General features: G+C 50.4%; 1 protein-coding gene across 3 annotated transcripts in view; it reads right to left on the minus strand.

Moving 5' to 3' along the window:
- sbf2 (SET binding factor 2) overlaps positions 1-15,884 on the minus strand; it is a 77,789-nt gene that overhangs the window by 5,938 nt on the left and 55,967 nt on the right. The window contains exons 18-34 of one of the 3 annotated variants that reach the window (XM_077023620.1): positions 13,917-14,087; positions 13,261-13,520; positions 11,210-11,382; positions 11,012-11,085; positions 9,350-9,545; positions 9,132-9,259; positions 7,628-7,803; positions 7,378-7,508; positions 7,076-7,277; positions 6,624-6,820; positions 6,175-6,318; positions 4,966-5,049; positions 3,517-3,591; positions 2,775-2,953; positions 1,968-2,144; positions 1,118-1,219; positions 123-308 (exon numbers count right to left, since the gene is read on the minus strand). In XM_077023620.1, coding sequence (XP_076879735.1) covers positions 123-308; positions 1,118-1,219; positions 1,968-2,144; positions 2,775-2,953; positions 3,517-3,591; positions 4,966-5,049; positions 6,175-6,318; positions 6,624-6,820; positions 7,076-7,277; positions 7,378-7,508; positions 7,628-7,803; positions 9,132-9,259; positions 9,350-9,545; positions 11,012-11,085; positions 11,210-11,382; positions 13,261-13,520; positions 13,917-14,087 — 2,655 coding nt within the window. Of the gene's footprint in view, positions 1-122; positions 309-1,117; positions 1,220-1,967; positions 2,145-2,774; positions 2,954-3,516; positions 3,592-4,965; positions 5,050-6,174; positions 6,319-6,623; positions 6,821-7,075; positions 7,278-7,377; positions 7,509-7,627; positions 7,804-9,131; positions 9,260-9,349; positions 9,546-11,011; positions 11,086-11,209; positions 11,383-13,260; positions 13,524-13,916; positions 14,088-15,884 lie in introns of all 3 variants that reach the window. The other 2 variants (XM_077023619.1, XM_077023621.1) reach the window with 2 other exon arrangements.

The following is a 15,884-nucleotide window of genomic DNA, read 5'->3' on the forward strand; positions in this document are numbered from 1 at the left end:
GGGAACAAGGGACGTGTGTCTGAGGGTGTGTGTGTGTGTGTGTGTGTGTGTGTGTGTGTGTGTGTGTGTGTGTGTGTGTGTGTGTGTGTGTGAAGATGAGAAGAGTGAATGCACGCCCTTGCCTGGTGCACGCAGTCCAGGAACTGCAGGAAGATGGGCGTGAAGCCACTGCCCTGACTGCCAGGGGTCAGGTTACCGCGCTGGCTAAACTTGTGGCCAAAAGACAACCATTCCTTCTCCACCAGGACCTGGAAACCGTCCAGCGTGCGGTAGAAAGGGTCACTCAACAGCTGCACCAACGACACCACCTACGAGAGAGAGAGAGAGAGAGAGAGAGGGAGAGAGAGAGAGAGAGAGAGAGAGAACAGTTCCCCTCAGAGCTCCACAGGCTACACAGTGGTACAGCGTTCATGTTACTGTCAGTTCCACAGCGAAGCGGAGAGCTACCCGTGAGCCTGGAGACCAAATGTACATCTTTGTACCTGAGAAGCGCGACACTGAATGGACACTAGCTGCATGTCAGTGTGAATGCACACTATGGCCTGTGTGGCACTGTGCCTTTAGCTCCATTGTACTGGTCAGATGTTCTGGAGAACCCAGTTTTGACTCCCTCAACAGCACAGGCTAACAGGCCCGCAGAACCCAAACATGTGGAGCTCATTTAGTTAGATCAAGACGGAAGATCATGCAGAGAGAGAGAGAGAGAGAGAGAGAGAGAGAGAGAGAGAGAGAGAGAGAGAGAGAGAGAGAGAGAGAAGGGGGGGGCAGAGAGATAGAGAAGGCAGGAGTGGTACTGTCTGGTTCCAGCAGGTCTGGTGCAGTGGAGGCCTTCCCCTATCTGCACCGAGGACACCCGATGTCCTCCTTAATAACGCTGCTCTGTCCTAACCAGGGGACATGGAAGCCGTGGAAAATCTGAGTTCAGTCCACAAGAATGTGACAAACCCTGCCCATGTTGCAGCTACAAGGAAAAAAGAGCTGAAGTGAGAGGGAGTGTAATGAGAGGCAGATGGGGGCGCGAGCGCCGAGTCCTGCGAGCAAAGAGCCACCCAGATAAACACAGAGACGGTAGAGGGTGGACGGGACGGTCAGGACACACAGGTAGACGCCGGCTCACCTGGGCACTGATGTCCCAACCGTCTTCCAGACTGAGCATCACCGAGGATCCGCTGTCCACGAGGTCGACGAGGATCAGAGCCAGCTGGAGCAGCTTGTGAAGCTGACACACACACACACACACACACACACACACACACACACACACACACACACACACACACATTCAAAAAACCCCAAAATGCTCATTTTAATCTGTGAACGTAAGTTTAGCTGTTCCTGTTGCATGTATTGTGGTGCTTGGCTGGGTACGGTCACAGGTCACTGCTGACACAGTCCGCTTGGGGGATCTTGGCACGGAGCCCCACAGATAATATTGTTCTGCTGGGGGGGTCTTGGGGCAAAGGACTCAAGGGGGCATAATTATTAGCATGGTAAGCAACTCGACCGCGTTCCCATCTTTGTGCCGGTTTATTTCCCAGAGGAAGAGCTCGAGGAAGGGGGGGTGGGGGTGGGGGTTGGTGGGGGGGTCAGAGTCACGGCCCCGCTGGTTCTCACAGTCCGAAACTGCAGGGCGAGGAAGAAGACTGCAGGGACGGGGAGAAGGCGAAGAGCCTCGAGACACAACACCACTGAAAGAGACGTCACGGTCAGCCCCACATGGCTGGACGATACATCTCTCGCTCATCATCATCGCAATACTGGCATTTGCGATACCGATATGGAAGAAAAATGTACCAATAGGTCGCCATTTTTTGCACTCTGATACGAGCGTTCTGGGACAGTTTTAAATCATTCGCAGCACTGACATGACCCAGCAAATGTAAATCATCTACATCAACATTATAGATATAATATCTGTAGTGACGTCACAGCCATGTTTGGCGAATGAAGCGATAGAGGAGACCCACCTGTAGGATCCATTCGCTCTCCTCCAGCGCCCTGAGGAAGGAGTCGTCGGCGTCGGCCGGCATGGCGCTCGGGACACACGCGCGGAGCAGCTTCTTGAAGGAAGCTTTCGCTTGCCGCGTGTCTGCAAACTCCACCGGCACCAGCTCACAGTTCAGCATGGAGTCCAACTTGAAGCCCTGAGACAGACGCAAGGGGAACGTTAGCCAGACACAGCAGGATCTCCTCGCATCCCTGCGCAGAACCCGGCATGACCGGGTCCACAAACCCACACCCTCGGACGCAGCTCACACAAACGTCACAAGCTCTTTACACCAGAACTGATTAGCTACACCAATGACATGAATAAAAAAGAAATGTAGAACACGACATTTTTTCTTTTTATGGACCACAGAGAGAATGCCAAAAAAGAACCAAGTTTGCATAACTGGTGACCCAAATTGTGATTTAATAGAAAGTTAGCAAGCCAAAAAATATAATATTAATCTGCAGACAGAGACGTCATGAGAGCCAAATGTAACACAATTTTATCCAAAATCAGAAAATTGTGTCGATAAATCAAGACTGTTATAACCAGATATTAAGAGCTTTATCAGTTAACAGATTCATCTTCATCTGGAAAATGCACAGGCTACAGTGACCCTCCACAGACACAATGCTACTCAAATTTCCAAGGTAGTCACTCCTTAGATGCAACACTGAACTGTCCTCCCATTACACTCCCATGTTGTGAAAGCAGCGAGGATCCAGCACTTGAGAAACACTTCAGTCGAGTAACATTACTTCTACGACTGCATCGGTGCCCATACCCTGAGGTGAGACTTCTCTCCAAAGATATAGAGGGCCGCTTGCTTCTTGAGGAGCTGTGCTTGCAGACTCTCGCTGCCTGCAGGGGGCGCCAGATCCTTGCCGGCCAACCGCGCCCCCACTTCTGTCATAGAGGGGTGCTGGCTGAACCTGCTGCTGGAACGGAGGCTGGCCCACACACCTTCAGTTACAGGCGAGGGTGAGACGGAGACACACATGAGCACGGCCACCATCAGAGACACTTTACAGTACACTTTACAGACTGTGTAATAAGAGTGAGGCATGGCTGGCTGCAACAGTTGTGATTAGCGGGGGTGCGTAGTAGATGAGAAGATACACCCCTATTACATCAAGTATAGCTTGTAACTGTCTGCTCACAATACAGAAAATCGGCATATCTAACGTAAGACAATAACCTGGTTTATCGTTTCACAAGTGGCTTTACAAGTGTTCAGATTTCAGCTGTGGTTCACCCTCAACCGAGTGAGAAATGACCCTGTGCTGAGTTAACACCAAAGCGGGCTTAGAGCACTGCTTGAACATGGCAGCCAACAGGAACCAGACCTCCCTGGACCACAGCTGAGGCGTGGAACTAAACATAAGACGCGTGCGGCGGCATTGTGGGTTGGGAGACTCGAGGGGTTTGTGGTAAAGCAGATCAGTGAGAGTGAGGCATGTTTGCAAGGACTTTTCTGGAAGGCAAAAATGGCAGGTTAGCTGCAGTAAGTGACCAGGGAATCGTACCTTGATTGTGGATTTTCCCTTTAGTTGATGATTTTTGGTTTGTGTGAGTGAAAAGTTTGTCCCTGTACCCAAGCACTGACGGATTAAGGATGCGGGGGTGAAAGAGGCACAGAGAAATCACGTTAGATGGAGAAATTCGGACAAACAGACTCTTCCAAACCCAGCCACTGACGATAGACCCTACGCTCCAAAGTTACTTCAGATGGCCCAAAAGATGACGTAAGCCATTCAATAGTGATTGATGGAATGTCAGTGATGAGTTGAAAGGTGGGTTGACATGCACTAAATGAACAGGGTTGCAAATTTCTGAAAATCTCAGCACAAGCACCATTTTAAGAATATCTGATGAAAACGTTTAAATGAAATTGCCAACGTCTAAAAAACAATATTATTCCACAAAGTTTAGAAAACATCCTACACTAACCCTAAGCTGTAATGAGTGTAGGTTTTGTTTGTTTGTCCTGTATGTTATGTAGTAACATTTTAAATTGAAGTAGAGGTCAGAATGTATTATTCTCATCCTGCAACGTGACCTTTGCCCTCTACTTTAAGTGGTCTCTGACACATCTCAACACAGGCCAGCGCAAGTGAATAAATTCAAAAGAGTGACAACAACTCTAACTCAGTTCCAGATGTTTGAAGAGTCTGAGCTTTTGTAAACATCTCTCTGTGGTTTGACTGTCCCCCAGGACGGACACGCGCGCTGTCAGAACACTGGTACACACCTCCAAGACGATCACCACCCTTTCTAATTCTGCTGTAATGAGTCATGATTCATACTTGCTGCTATTATTCCAGATTACAACATCCCTGGCTATAATCCAGGCACCAGAGTAACAACCTTTCTCCTCTCTATTTCACTCCTACATAATCAGTGCTTTGACAGAAGATGGATTTTACGATAATGAGCCACTGCAGTACCCATAGAATCTACAACAGTGATGTTTTTACTGGCCACCAAAGTCTAAAGGCTCACCCTGCATCAGCAGCTAACAGTGTTAAGTTAGTGGTGCTTTACTGATAGAAACAAGTTCCAAAGCTTTGCTCTTGCTAAAGTCCTGTCTCACTACAGGCTTGTGTGTGTGTCTACTCTTGCTAAAGACCTGTCTCACTGCACACAAGCACTTGTGTGTATGTGTGTCTGCTCTTATACACTTTATGAAACACATGTTGTGCTCCAGTGGACAGTGGAAAGAAACATCTGTAAAGCTCAGCAGAACTGGCAGTGGAGATTTCAGAGCAGGGCAAACCATCACGAGCATGAACGAGAGGGTGAGTGTGTGTGTGTGTGTGTGTGTGTGTGTGTGTGTGTGTGTGTGAGGGTGATACTGTGGTTTGAAAGAACACAGAGAATGTAATATTAAGATACCAGATAACAAGCTAGAGATAACACATGAAAAATGAGGGTCTTTAGACGATATTACTACTCCTTAAGAATGGAGTTCTTACCTCCCCTGGCGAAGCTGTTGGAGAAAGAAACGTCAAGGTGGACAGGAGTAATCTTTGGGAGTCGTGATGACCTCTTCTCACTAGCTATAAAAGACATGTGATGTGTTCAAATCAAACAGCCTCCTCTTGGATCCGTGATAAAGTAAATGCCTCGTTGGAATGACAACACTGCAGAACACTTCGTCAGCTGTCGAAAATAACGGCTAACGGCTGATGGCAAGTGACAGCACCTGCGCGCCCTCCAGAGCCACTAACGAGCTTCGACTGTTGGATTAATGAAGGACTGTCTCGGTCCTTGCCATCCTAAGCATTTTCGGTTCTTACTTGTGCACTTTTAGTGACGTCCAATGACTCACCAAAGTTGCAGTTCTTGCTCCAGAAAGAATTTGGCACATACTGAACACCTGATTAAATCAGGCCTTTAGTAGTCCTTAATTACGTCTCTCTCCAACCACACTCATTACAATCCTCTTACAGCTTTTAATGGCCCTGGAAGATCGGTCAAGATCATGTTCAGGCAACCCTACGATGGCTTACGAAGTCAGGTAACGTTCAACTGCAGCGTTCCATAACGTGCACCTCGAAGGGAACGTGCCCACGGTGATCTCCTCGGGCTTTGCTGTAAGCTATTCCAGCCCACCACACCTAAGCCTAACCTACGACCTTACACTCTTGCCACTGTAGTTGGGATGGATGCCTTTCAGTGCAATGGATCGGTGCCCCTTGTGCCAGTCGGCAGAGACAAAAGCCACGGGAGAGGGCTGGACTGGGCCAGCAGGGAGCAGTGGGTAATGGAAGAGAGATGGAGTCAAGGTGACACCCAGTCAAGTCCCGTTCTGCTTATGTAATCACATACATTGTGCTCGAGTTCCTCTGGAGCTCAGACCTCTAAATATAAATAACATGGGGAACGAGAGGAAGCCGTGGAGAGATAAGCCACCGAAAGAAAGCAACACGTCAAAACAACGACAACAATAAGCAAAAACAAGCAGGGGCAAAGCAGTAGAGACAAAGCCCCAGGGCCATTGCGGGAGGGCCGTACCCGGGTGAGAGGGCCGTACCCGGGTGAGAGGGCCGTACCCGGGGAGAGGGCCGTACCCGGGTGAGAGGGCCGTACCCGGGTGAGAGGGCCGTACCCGGTTGAGAGGGCCGTACCCGGGGAGAGGGCCGTACCCGGGGAGAGGGCCGTACCCGGGGAGAGGGCTGTACCTGGGGAGAGGCCCGCGAGGGAGCGGTTGGACAGAGTACCGCTGCCTCCACTGGGTTTGAAGTACACTGGGATGGAGCTGAGGATGGCCTGCAGATACTTCTCCTGCTCCAAACTACTGGACGACTCTGAGGAAGAGGCAGGAGCTGAGAGAGAGAGAGAGAGAGAGAGAGAGAGAGAGAGAGAGAGAGAGAGAGAGAGAGAGAGAGAGAGAGAGGAAGAGAGAGAGAGAGGGAGAGATAGGGAGACAGAGAGAGCAAGAGATTGAGACAGAAGTGAAGAGGAGAGAGAGAGAGTGAGAGAGAGAGAGAGTGAGAGAGAGAAACAGACAGAGAGTGGTATGAGTACATGAACACCATTAAATTTCAGCCCGATACAGAATGTTCTAAAACCAGCAGAATCACACAAGTCTGTCCCGGCTGTCCTCACTCTGTCCCCCGTGTCCACACACCTGCTGTGGACGGGTTCTGGGACTTGAACAACCCTACGACACTTTTGCCATGGAAGCTGCCAGCACGAATCAAGACAGCTTTGGTCCTGGGGTGTTTCCAGCACACCACGGGCAGGCGGTTGTGTCTGTAACAGCGTGCCACCTTCTGCAGACTGCTGTCCTGCACGGACTGTGGCACTACCAGAAGACCAGGGTAGCTGCAGGAAACACGGAGAGAACCCTCAGGGTCACACCGGACCTGGTGTACAGTCAACAACGCTCTGAACTTTGTAAGGTGCCAACGATTTTGAAATGTCCTTGTATCCAAGACAGTGATGTAAGAACAGGTAATGTGACATGTTTAACATAAAAAAAGAAAAGGTAATCTTTGTTTAGAATTTAACTAAAAAACACAAGGGTCATGATTAATTGTATTTCTTTGTATGGTAAGTGCAGGCAGAAAGGTGCCTGACCTGCGACACAGTGAGTAGAGTCTGTTGACCGCCGTCACGCGGAACTGCTCTCCGCTTTTGGAGCGTGACGAACTCGCCGTGATGGTGCCCAGACCGAGCCTCTGGTAGTCACGGAAACAGGCACGCTCCACCAGCTGCTCCATGGTGGACTTCTCCGAGGCCTTCAGCGTGCTGATGGTGGGCAGCTCGCCATCGTCAGACACTGCAACGCACCCGGCCGGACTCGTGGTCAGGAGCTCTGCCTCCAGCCCACCCCCCTCCCGCCCACCCCAGTGCCACCTGGGTAAAAACCCCCGACTGACCTGACACGTCGTCGTCCTCATACCAGGTCATGCGGTTTCCCTTGTCGTGTTTCTTCTGCAGGGTGGACTGACGGCCCATGGTGATCATACCTGCCCTCTTCGCCCCTTTCACGATGGTCTTGGACAGCGTGCTGTTGAGGAAACACACGTCCGCTTCATGGCTGACTGCACATACGACCTCGTGTTTAATATAAACTTTTCGGAGGGCGTCGGCTGCCGTCAAATGTTTCCATCTGCGCGTGGAACGTACCGGAAGCCCGTGTTCCTCTCCTTGTGCTTGGGGAGGAGGAGCTGGGGGGCCATCTGTCCCGCCGCGAACGCAAAGGTGCTGAAAATGGATTGTGGGTAACGGATCCTCTGCAGGTGCTTCCTGAAGATCTCCACCATCTCGGAGGTCACCTCTTCGTCAAACGCCACCTTAATGAGCTGAGACACACCACAGCACCTGATTGGTCGGTCGAGCTCAGCGGTCGAACGCTGCCTTAGCAAGATTAGCTGCATTAGCTCGGCAGCCTGCTGGTTGCTGTTGGGGGTCAACACTTCACTCAGCAACCTGAATGTGTAAATAATCACTGGACATGTGGGAGGCCAACGGCAGGCCCCGCTGAACTACTCCGAGCGGGACCGCTGAGCGTTTGGGCCCACTCTCTGCTTCTCTGGAAGGAATGTTCCAGAACAAGAGCTGGGCTCTGTGACCTTGCTATCGGTTCTCCCTGCGTTCCTGTGCTCTTTGGAAAGGGGGAAGTGAAGCTCCTCTTCTTTGAGAGCACAACGAAACCCATGCTGGTCCTCTGTGGTGGATGAACACCCTAGACGTCATGGCACATGTGCTCGTGTTCAAAAAGACCTAAATAACAAGTATTTCCATACAGGCCCCAGTGTTTGTTAAGGGACACTGGAGTGAGCCATAACATCTTTATGGCCTCACTGTTGTTGTTCTGTTAAAATGCAGCATAACATTGCTCTGTTACTCTGCCCTTCATGGCAAAGGACATAAAACGATATACATATATAAACACTGATATTGCTTTCACAGGAATCAAAGTTTAAACAGATTAAAGTGAGATGTGAAATGATGTTTAAAGTTTTTAATTCCCAGAAAACTGTAAAGTCATCAGTTACTGCTTTTAATAACTCAGGTAAAGCATAGACAAAAATATAAGATGCCAAAGTGGACTAGAGTAAGCTCTACCCCTCTGTCGTCAGTGACGTCTGTACCTGGAAAGAGGCGGCCCTAAGCTCCGCCCCTCTGTCAGTGATGTCTGTACCTAGAAAGAGGTGGCCCTAAGCTCCGCCCTTCTGTCGTCAGTGGCGTCTGTACCTGGAAAGAGGCGGCCCTAAGCTCCGCCCCTCTGTCAGTGATGTCTGTACCTAGAAAGAGGTGGCCCTAAGCTCCGCCCTTCTGTCGTCAGTGACGTCTGTACCTGCAAAGAGGCGGCCCTAAGCTCCGCCCCTCTGCTGTCAGTGCATCTGTACCTGGAAAGAGGCGGCCCTAAGCTCCGCCCCTGTGTCGTCAGTGATATCTGTACCTGGAAAGAGGCGGCCCCAATCTCCGCCCCTGTGTCGTTAGTTATATCTGTACTTGGAAAGAGGCGGCACTAAGCTCCGCCCCTGTGTTGTCAGTGATATCTGTACCTGGAAAGAGGCGGCCCTAAGCTCCGCCCCTAAGCTCCGCCCCTGTGTCATCAGTGATATCTGTACCTGGAAAGAGGCGGCCCCAATCTCCGCCCCTGTGTCATCAGTGATATCTGTACCTGGAAAGAGGCGGACCTAAGCTGCAGGCCCTCTTGCATGTTTTGCTGCAGCTGGTTCTGAATGGTGATCTTTTTGTCCTTTGTCAGCGTGGACACTGGGAAACTTCTGATCACTGGCTGCTCGCCAACTACACAGACACAGACACAGACACACACACACGTGTGAATGGAAGACAACAGAACAGCGATGAGCTCTGCACACACCAGGTAGGTCTTACCTAAGGGATCGTGGGGGGTGCCTTTGAAGATGACCCGGTAGCTGGTGAGGAACAGTGCCCCCTCGGCCGGCAGGATGTGTGGCCCACCCAGCAAGCCACCTGTGGCCTCTTCCCGGCCGTCGGGGTCCAGGACCACCCGCAGTCCTTCGGTTACGAACTCCTCCCCTGGGAGCAGGGCGGGACGCAGGATCTTTGGCTGCAGAGAACAGGAGCGGAGTCAGAAGTGCTGAATTCCCACGCCACCCAATCACGTTGCAGAAAGCCTCCGCTGGCCCAGGATGCTGTGCTCGCAGCGGAGACACCGCAGCACCGTTCAAAATGGACGGCATGTTCTTCTCTGAAAACCCAAGGACCAAGGGTCACGTCCGCCAAGAATCTTTCCAGTCCACATTAATGATTTATGAAAAACTGCAAGTGATACGGACAAAGTATAAACACACCTTTAATCTTTATGGTCCAACTTTATGTAAACAGTGTTGTGATGATGCCGCCCAGATGATATTTGAAAGCTTCAAACAATTAGGCTCTCCGGTCACAGTAAACACACTCACTTGTACCCTCATGTTTACACTAACAGGACCCTGAAGAGGTCGGCTGGCTTCTGGCTCCAACCACACTGCTGTCCATCTACGCTATTAAGACACACGCGAAACAGCAAAACAACAAAGAATTGGGCAATTCTGGAAAACTAGTTTCTTGTCCTCTGTACGAATTTCAGGGTTATCAGAAAGAAGGACCCGTGTTTGTAAGTATAGAGCTTCTCGCATGACCGGTCCAGGTCAGCCCTCATGTGGCCTGTGAAGCCAGGGCAGAAAAGGTTTCCTATGAAGCCTGGATGTCTAGAGGAGCCGCCTGCCTGTTCACACGTCACACAGGAGAGGGGAGAGAGGTCACGGCAGGCCTGGGAGAGGCTGTTCCCTTCACCTCAGTGCTAACTATGATTCTGGCGTTGTAACACCCACAAATAACACTGCTTCACGCCAGTCCGGCATTCCTTCTTTATTCCTGAGAAGCTCTTCTAAGGTCACTCATACACACACACACACACACATAAACAGAAACAAACAGACACACAAGGGAAAAATCTGAGGACTCTTGCTCATAGAAACCTACTGGAAACAAGCCCTCTCTGCCTCTGCATCACCTTTAGACACAGTAATGTAGATGATTTATTCAGGCATCTGTACCATCAGTGATTCATTGTATTGTTCTGGGTACCCAAGATACTCTGCATCCACCAGCCAAAATAGTAGTGCTGCATGCAATAACACTTCAGCATCACGGCACATAAATCGCCAGCCTGATGGGTTTAGTTGTTTACTGGCTCTGCGGTACTGAAATGTGCTGTTGGCAGCAGACCTGCCCCCTGCTCTGAACATCAGGCGCATGGCCTTGGCACATACGCGTTATAAATCCAGCCATCTAAGAGAAAGGTCTAAGGGTAGCGTTCACACACTGCAGGGTTGCCTAGATAGATGTGAGATTAGTTGCCCAGATAGATGTGGGATTAGTTGCCCAGATAGATGTGAGATTAGTTGCCCAGATAGATGTGGCCCAAGACGGTGACACGCCCACGGTCGCAGCTGGTAGTTTTGAACACTTAAGAAGTATTTCTGCAAATACATTTAAAGATATCTTTGCCAAGCTGAAGAGCAGCCTCACCTTCTGAATGGGTGGGAGTCTCCTGCTCTCCCTGTGAACAGCCTCTAGAGTTTCCATTTGTATGGCCACAATACCTGAACATTAGACAGGAAAAAAAAACATTTCCATTGACCACATTATCCACACTGCAATGGTTTACCTGCATTCTGCTCCGTGTCCTCAACGACACGCATGACCTCGGCGGGGTAACGTTTTTACCTGGAATCATGCTGTGCAGGTTCTTGATGTGGTCCTGCGTCACGCCGCTCTCCGTACACACCTTGTCGATGAACCGTGCGATGAACTTGACCACCGAATTCGCCACGTCGCTGTTTTCCGAGTCTTCGAATCCGCTCTCTGTGTCGAAGCTTTCTGCCACGCTGCCGGCGATGCTGCAGACGAGCCAACAGGTCAGGAGCTACACGCCTCGCCTGCTCCGCCCGAGCCTCAGACCCCACCGTCAGACGTCTCTCCGCTCTTACACACACCCACGCTAAATCTCACAAAGGCACCGGCAACTTGCTGGAATAGAGCTGCGTGTGTGAAAAATGTTTTAAACCCAAAGGCCCGAAATGTAAAGCTACATTTCACGTGAAGATTTTTTTAAAGAGGCAGTAAAAGAGAAATTAGACATCTTTAGAACCGTATTTAGTTGACGATGCATGTTAACGAATTAGTTATTATTATTCTGAATAACAAACAGCTGATGCTTCGGGCTATTGACATCACAATTATACCCAAAGAACAACCTGTCATTGCTTATGCAAGATTAATTTAGTTACACATAAATAAAACTTAGGCTGGGACAAACTGTATTATGCTTTGACCACAACAACACCGAGAACAAATTGGACGCTTTGCTACCAGGTTCTTCTGGCTTTAGGAGATTTTAAGCATTTGGAGAAATGGTGCAACCGTCTTCCCTGTTTACAAACAGAGGAGTTCTAGACTTCAGCAGAAAAAAATGTAAAAAATGTCTGGAGACCTTCAACCTTCAACCCCCCCCCCCAATAAAAAACCCTGAATAGTGACACAATGAGAACAGTGGTGACTGTGTTTTACTTAATCAAACAGGCTGTGTGTCACCAAACTAAAATGCTCTTTACTAAACACACAGAGCACAAAAAAAAAACTAGTTTTAATATTATATAAAAAATAAAAGTTCTGCTGTGAGCTTTTCTACGAGTAGCAAATACCAGCAGGTCTCTCTGTCTGGACTCCACTAATGTGAGCTACTGTGTAGTCTCTGGAGAGACCAGCCTGACTCTCACTCTTCTGTATGGGGCGCACGGCCAGCAGTGTCACTACAACCACCCCAACCCCCACCCACACCCCCAGCCACACCCCCACCCACACCCCACACTCCTCAGGTTAACTGGTGATTGGTCGGTACATGTCCCCACTCAGCTGAGGCACAGAGATGGACACAGACCGCTAGTGGCGCTGGTGTCAGAAGGAAGGGGGGGGGGGGGGGTTATATGGCACAGAACTGGATCTTTCTCCAGAACTGGAGAAAGTACTGTCTTCAGCACACGCCCCCAGAACTGACAGTACCCTCCAATGGAAACTATGCTCCTTCTCCAGAGTCATGGTTTGTGGCAGAACTGAGCCAGTCTTCATTTTGTTCAGCAGGCTGTCAAGGTAGCGAGTTCTGGTTGCTATTTTAACGGACATTAATCACTGCTCTACATGTTGCTGGCTGGTCTGCCAAACGCTGGACACACGTGACATGCTGCCAACATCTGGCATAGTGCCAGATGAAGTCCAGAGGCCTTGGACGATGCGTCAGCAAATGCATCAGCTGGGGGTGTGGCCTTGCATGTGAAGGTAGTGGAGTGGGTGTGGCCTTGCATGTGGAGGTAGTGGAGTGGGTGTGGCTTTGCATGTGGAGGTGGTGGAGTGGGTGTGGCCTTGCATGTGAAGGTAGTGGAGTGGGTGTGGCCTTGCATGTGGAGGTAGTGGAGTGGGTGTGGCCTTGCATGTGGAGGTAGTGGAGTGGGTGTGGGCTTGCATATGGAGATAGTAGAGGGGGTGTGGCCTTGTCTGTGGAGGTATAGGAGTGGGTGTGGCCTTGCCTGTGGAGGTATTGGAGGGGTGTGGCCTGGTCTGTGGAGGTATTGTGGAGAGTGGGTGTGGGCTTGCATATGGAGATAGTGGAGGGGGTGTGGCCTGGTCTGTGGAGGTATTGGAGTGTGTGTGGGCTTGCATATGGAGATAGTGGAGGGGGTGTGGCCTTGTCTGTGTAGGTATTGGAGTGGGTGTGGCCTTGCCTGTTGGTGACAATGCTGTTGCTTCCGCTCTCCCAGTCTGTGGCGGGCGTGGTGCGGAGAAGCTTGTTCTTGCTGGCGTCCAGCGGCACCAGCAGGTAGACCATGAGGCTGGCGTAGTGGATGGCCTGGCTGAAGACGGTGCTCTCCTCACTCTTCACCAGCTCTTGCTGCCTCTCCTTGCTCAGGCAGGGCCAGGACCGCAGCTGCTCGGCCGCCAGGTCCATGGCCGTGTGGGCCGTCTCCCCGGGACCCCTCTGCTCCTGCTGGAAGAGGAGGCCATGGGGGGGGACACAGAAGCAGGAACACGCAGCTGTCGTTACGACCTCAATGCCAGAATCTATGCTGAGCTCCATATGTTTATTCTAGTGGCAACCTCTCCTCACCTCATTCCAGTTTCAAAGAAGTGGCAAAAAACCCCACAAAACATCACAGTTCTAGTCATAGTTCTATCAACATTACGACCACTTTGTTTATGACAGAGATTAAGTATGTGATTACGAAAGAAAAAAAAAAATACTACTAAATACCCTGTGTTTCAAAATTAGGAAAATATTTTCACTTGCATTTTGCTTACATACAATGTCTCAACAATTGATTAATGACGTGTAATAGTACTAGAGTAGCAGGAGTCTGGCGTTGGTAAATCTCTTCCAGACCTTGAGTCTGGCCGTGCCGAGCTGCTTGTCCTCTGGGGTGTTAAGGTACAGCGCTCGGATCTGGGCCTGCACCTCCGAGTAGAATGTTGCTTCCCAGAACTGCTGATTGGTCCAGATGGGGTGCTCCTGCACGCAGGTATACGCAAACTGGTTTACCCCAGGCGCCAGTTTCTGCAAGTAAAAGAAAAGACGGACCCATCAGTGACGGAGGTCCTTGCATGCTACTCTGCTCGACTTCTCGATTGCCGAGTACGTAACAAACTGATTTTAGGCCTCAACTCAAAAGTCTCTCATGGAGGCAACCGGGCTACACGCAGTGCGGCTCTTAAAGGGTGCGTGATTAAAAGCACGGTGAGAACAGCAAAACGGTGCGCAGCTATCAAAGGGTTTCGCGGCCGTTGCTCATGCTTAGGGGCCATGATTTTCTTAACACATACAGTAACAGGCTTCACTAAGTGAGAAAGGGCCTGGATCCCAGCGTGGGTTCTAAAATCACAGCCATGCTGCCTCTTTCCGGGCCTTCTGATGTAAATCACAGTGTTTGTTCATTGCCCGTAGCTCTAAAGGGACAGAGGGCAGCTCTGGTAAAGGCATATGTGTGATTTTTTAAAGCCTCTGTACATTTGGAATACACACGTGTGTAACAACACACTGCTAATGTTAATGTGTGCACAACACACTTACAGACCCAACGCAAAAGCCCAATTACCACCAACACTGTTGAGAGCATGGAGCACACAGTCCTGGCAAGAACACCGTCCCTCGTCCCCGCCATTTCCCTCTGGCCCAGGAACCAGGCCACATGCCTTCACATAATCTCTGCTTCTCCCAGACTCACAGAGCCCTACGGAGGACACGGCCTCTCCTGTGCCACCCTCCCTCACCACCAAACCACACAAACCACAGCCACAATCGAAAGGACAGATGGAAAAAGGAGACCGGGAGGGAGCAGAAGCTCCAGGGAGGAGCGATGCTCACGAAAGAGGGACAAATCACATTTCAGTGACCTCAGAAGGTCTCCAGGAGCCTGACTCCCATTAGAGGGCAGCAGAAACGCCCCTGCAGTAGGAGACCAGCTGACAACCTCCTCCAGTTAACCCTAACCTCATCCAGTTAATCCAACCGCTGTCCCCTCATCCAGTTAATCCAACCGCTGACCCTCATCCAGTTAATACAACCGCTGTCCCCTCATCCAGTTAATCCAACCGCTGTCCCCTCATCCAGTTAATCCAACCGCTGTCCCCTCATCCAGTTAATACAACCGCTGTCCCCTCATCCAGTTAATACAACCGCTGTCCCCTCATCCAGTTAATACAACCGCTGTCCCCTCATCCAGTTAATACAGCCACTGTCCCCTCATCCAGTTAATCCAACCAGTGTCCCCTCATCCAATTAATACAGCCACTGTCCCCTCATCCAGTTAATCCAACCACTGTCCCCTCATCCAATTAATACAACCACTGTCCCCTCATCCAGTTAATACAACCACTGTCCCCTAATCCAGTTAATACAACCACTGTCCCTTAATCCAGTTAATACAACCACTGTCCCCTCATCCAATTAGTACAGCCACTGTCCCCTCATCCAATTAGTACAGCTACTGTCCCCTCATCCAATTAGTACAGCCACTGTCCCCTCATCCAATTAGTACAGCCACTGTCCCCTCATCCAATTAATACAACCACTGTCCCCTTATCCAATTAATCCAACCAGTCCCTTCATCCAGTTAATACAACCACTGTCCCCTTATCCAATTAATCCAACCACTGTCCCCTCATCCAGTTAATACAACCACTGTCCCCTTATCCAAGCCCAGAGGTGATGCCGAGGTCGGCAGTGAGGACCACCGAGTGCATGTTTTGCAGAGCGTGTCTGCGTCATGGGGGACGGGGTTACGGGGTTGTGCTCAAGAGGCAGACAGTAATGTGAAACTGTTTAGTTTATCTTCCCTTACATGGTCCAGAGAGC

The sequence above is a fragment of the Brachyhypopomus gauderio genome, chromosome 12 (assembly GCF_052324685.1).
Source record: "Brachyhypopomus gauderio isolate BG-103 chromosome 12, BGAUD_0.2, whole genome shotgun sequence".
Taxonomy (NCBI): domain Eukaryota; kingdom Metazoa; phylum Chordata; class Actinopteri; order Gymnotiformes; family Hypopomidae; genus Brachyhypopomus; species Brachyhypopomus gauderio.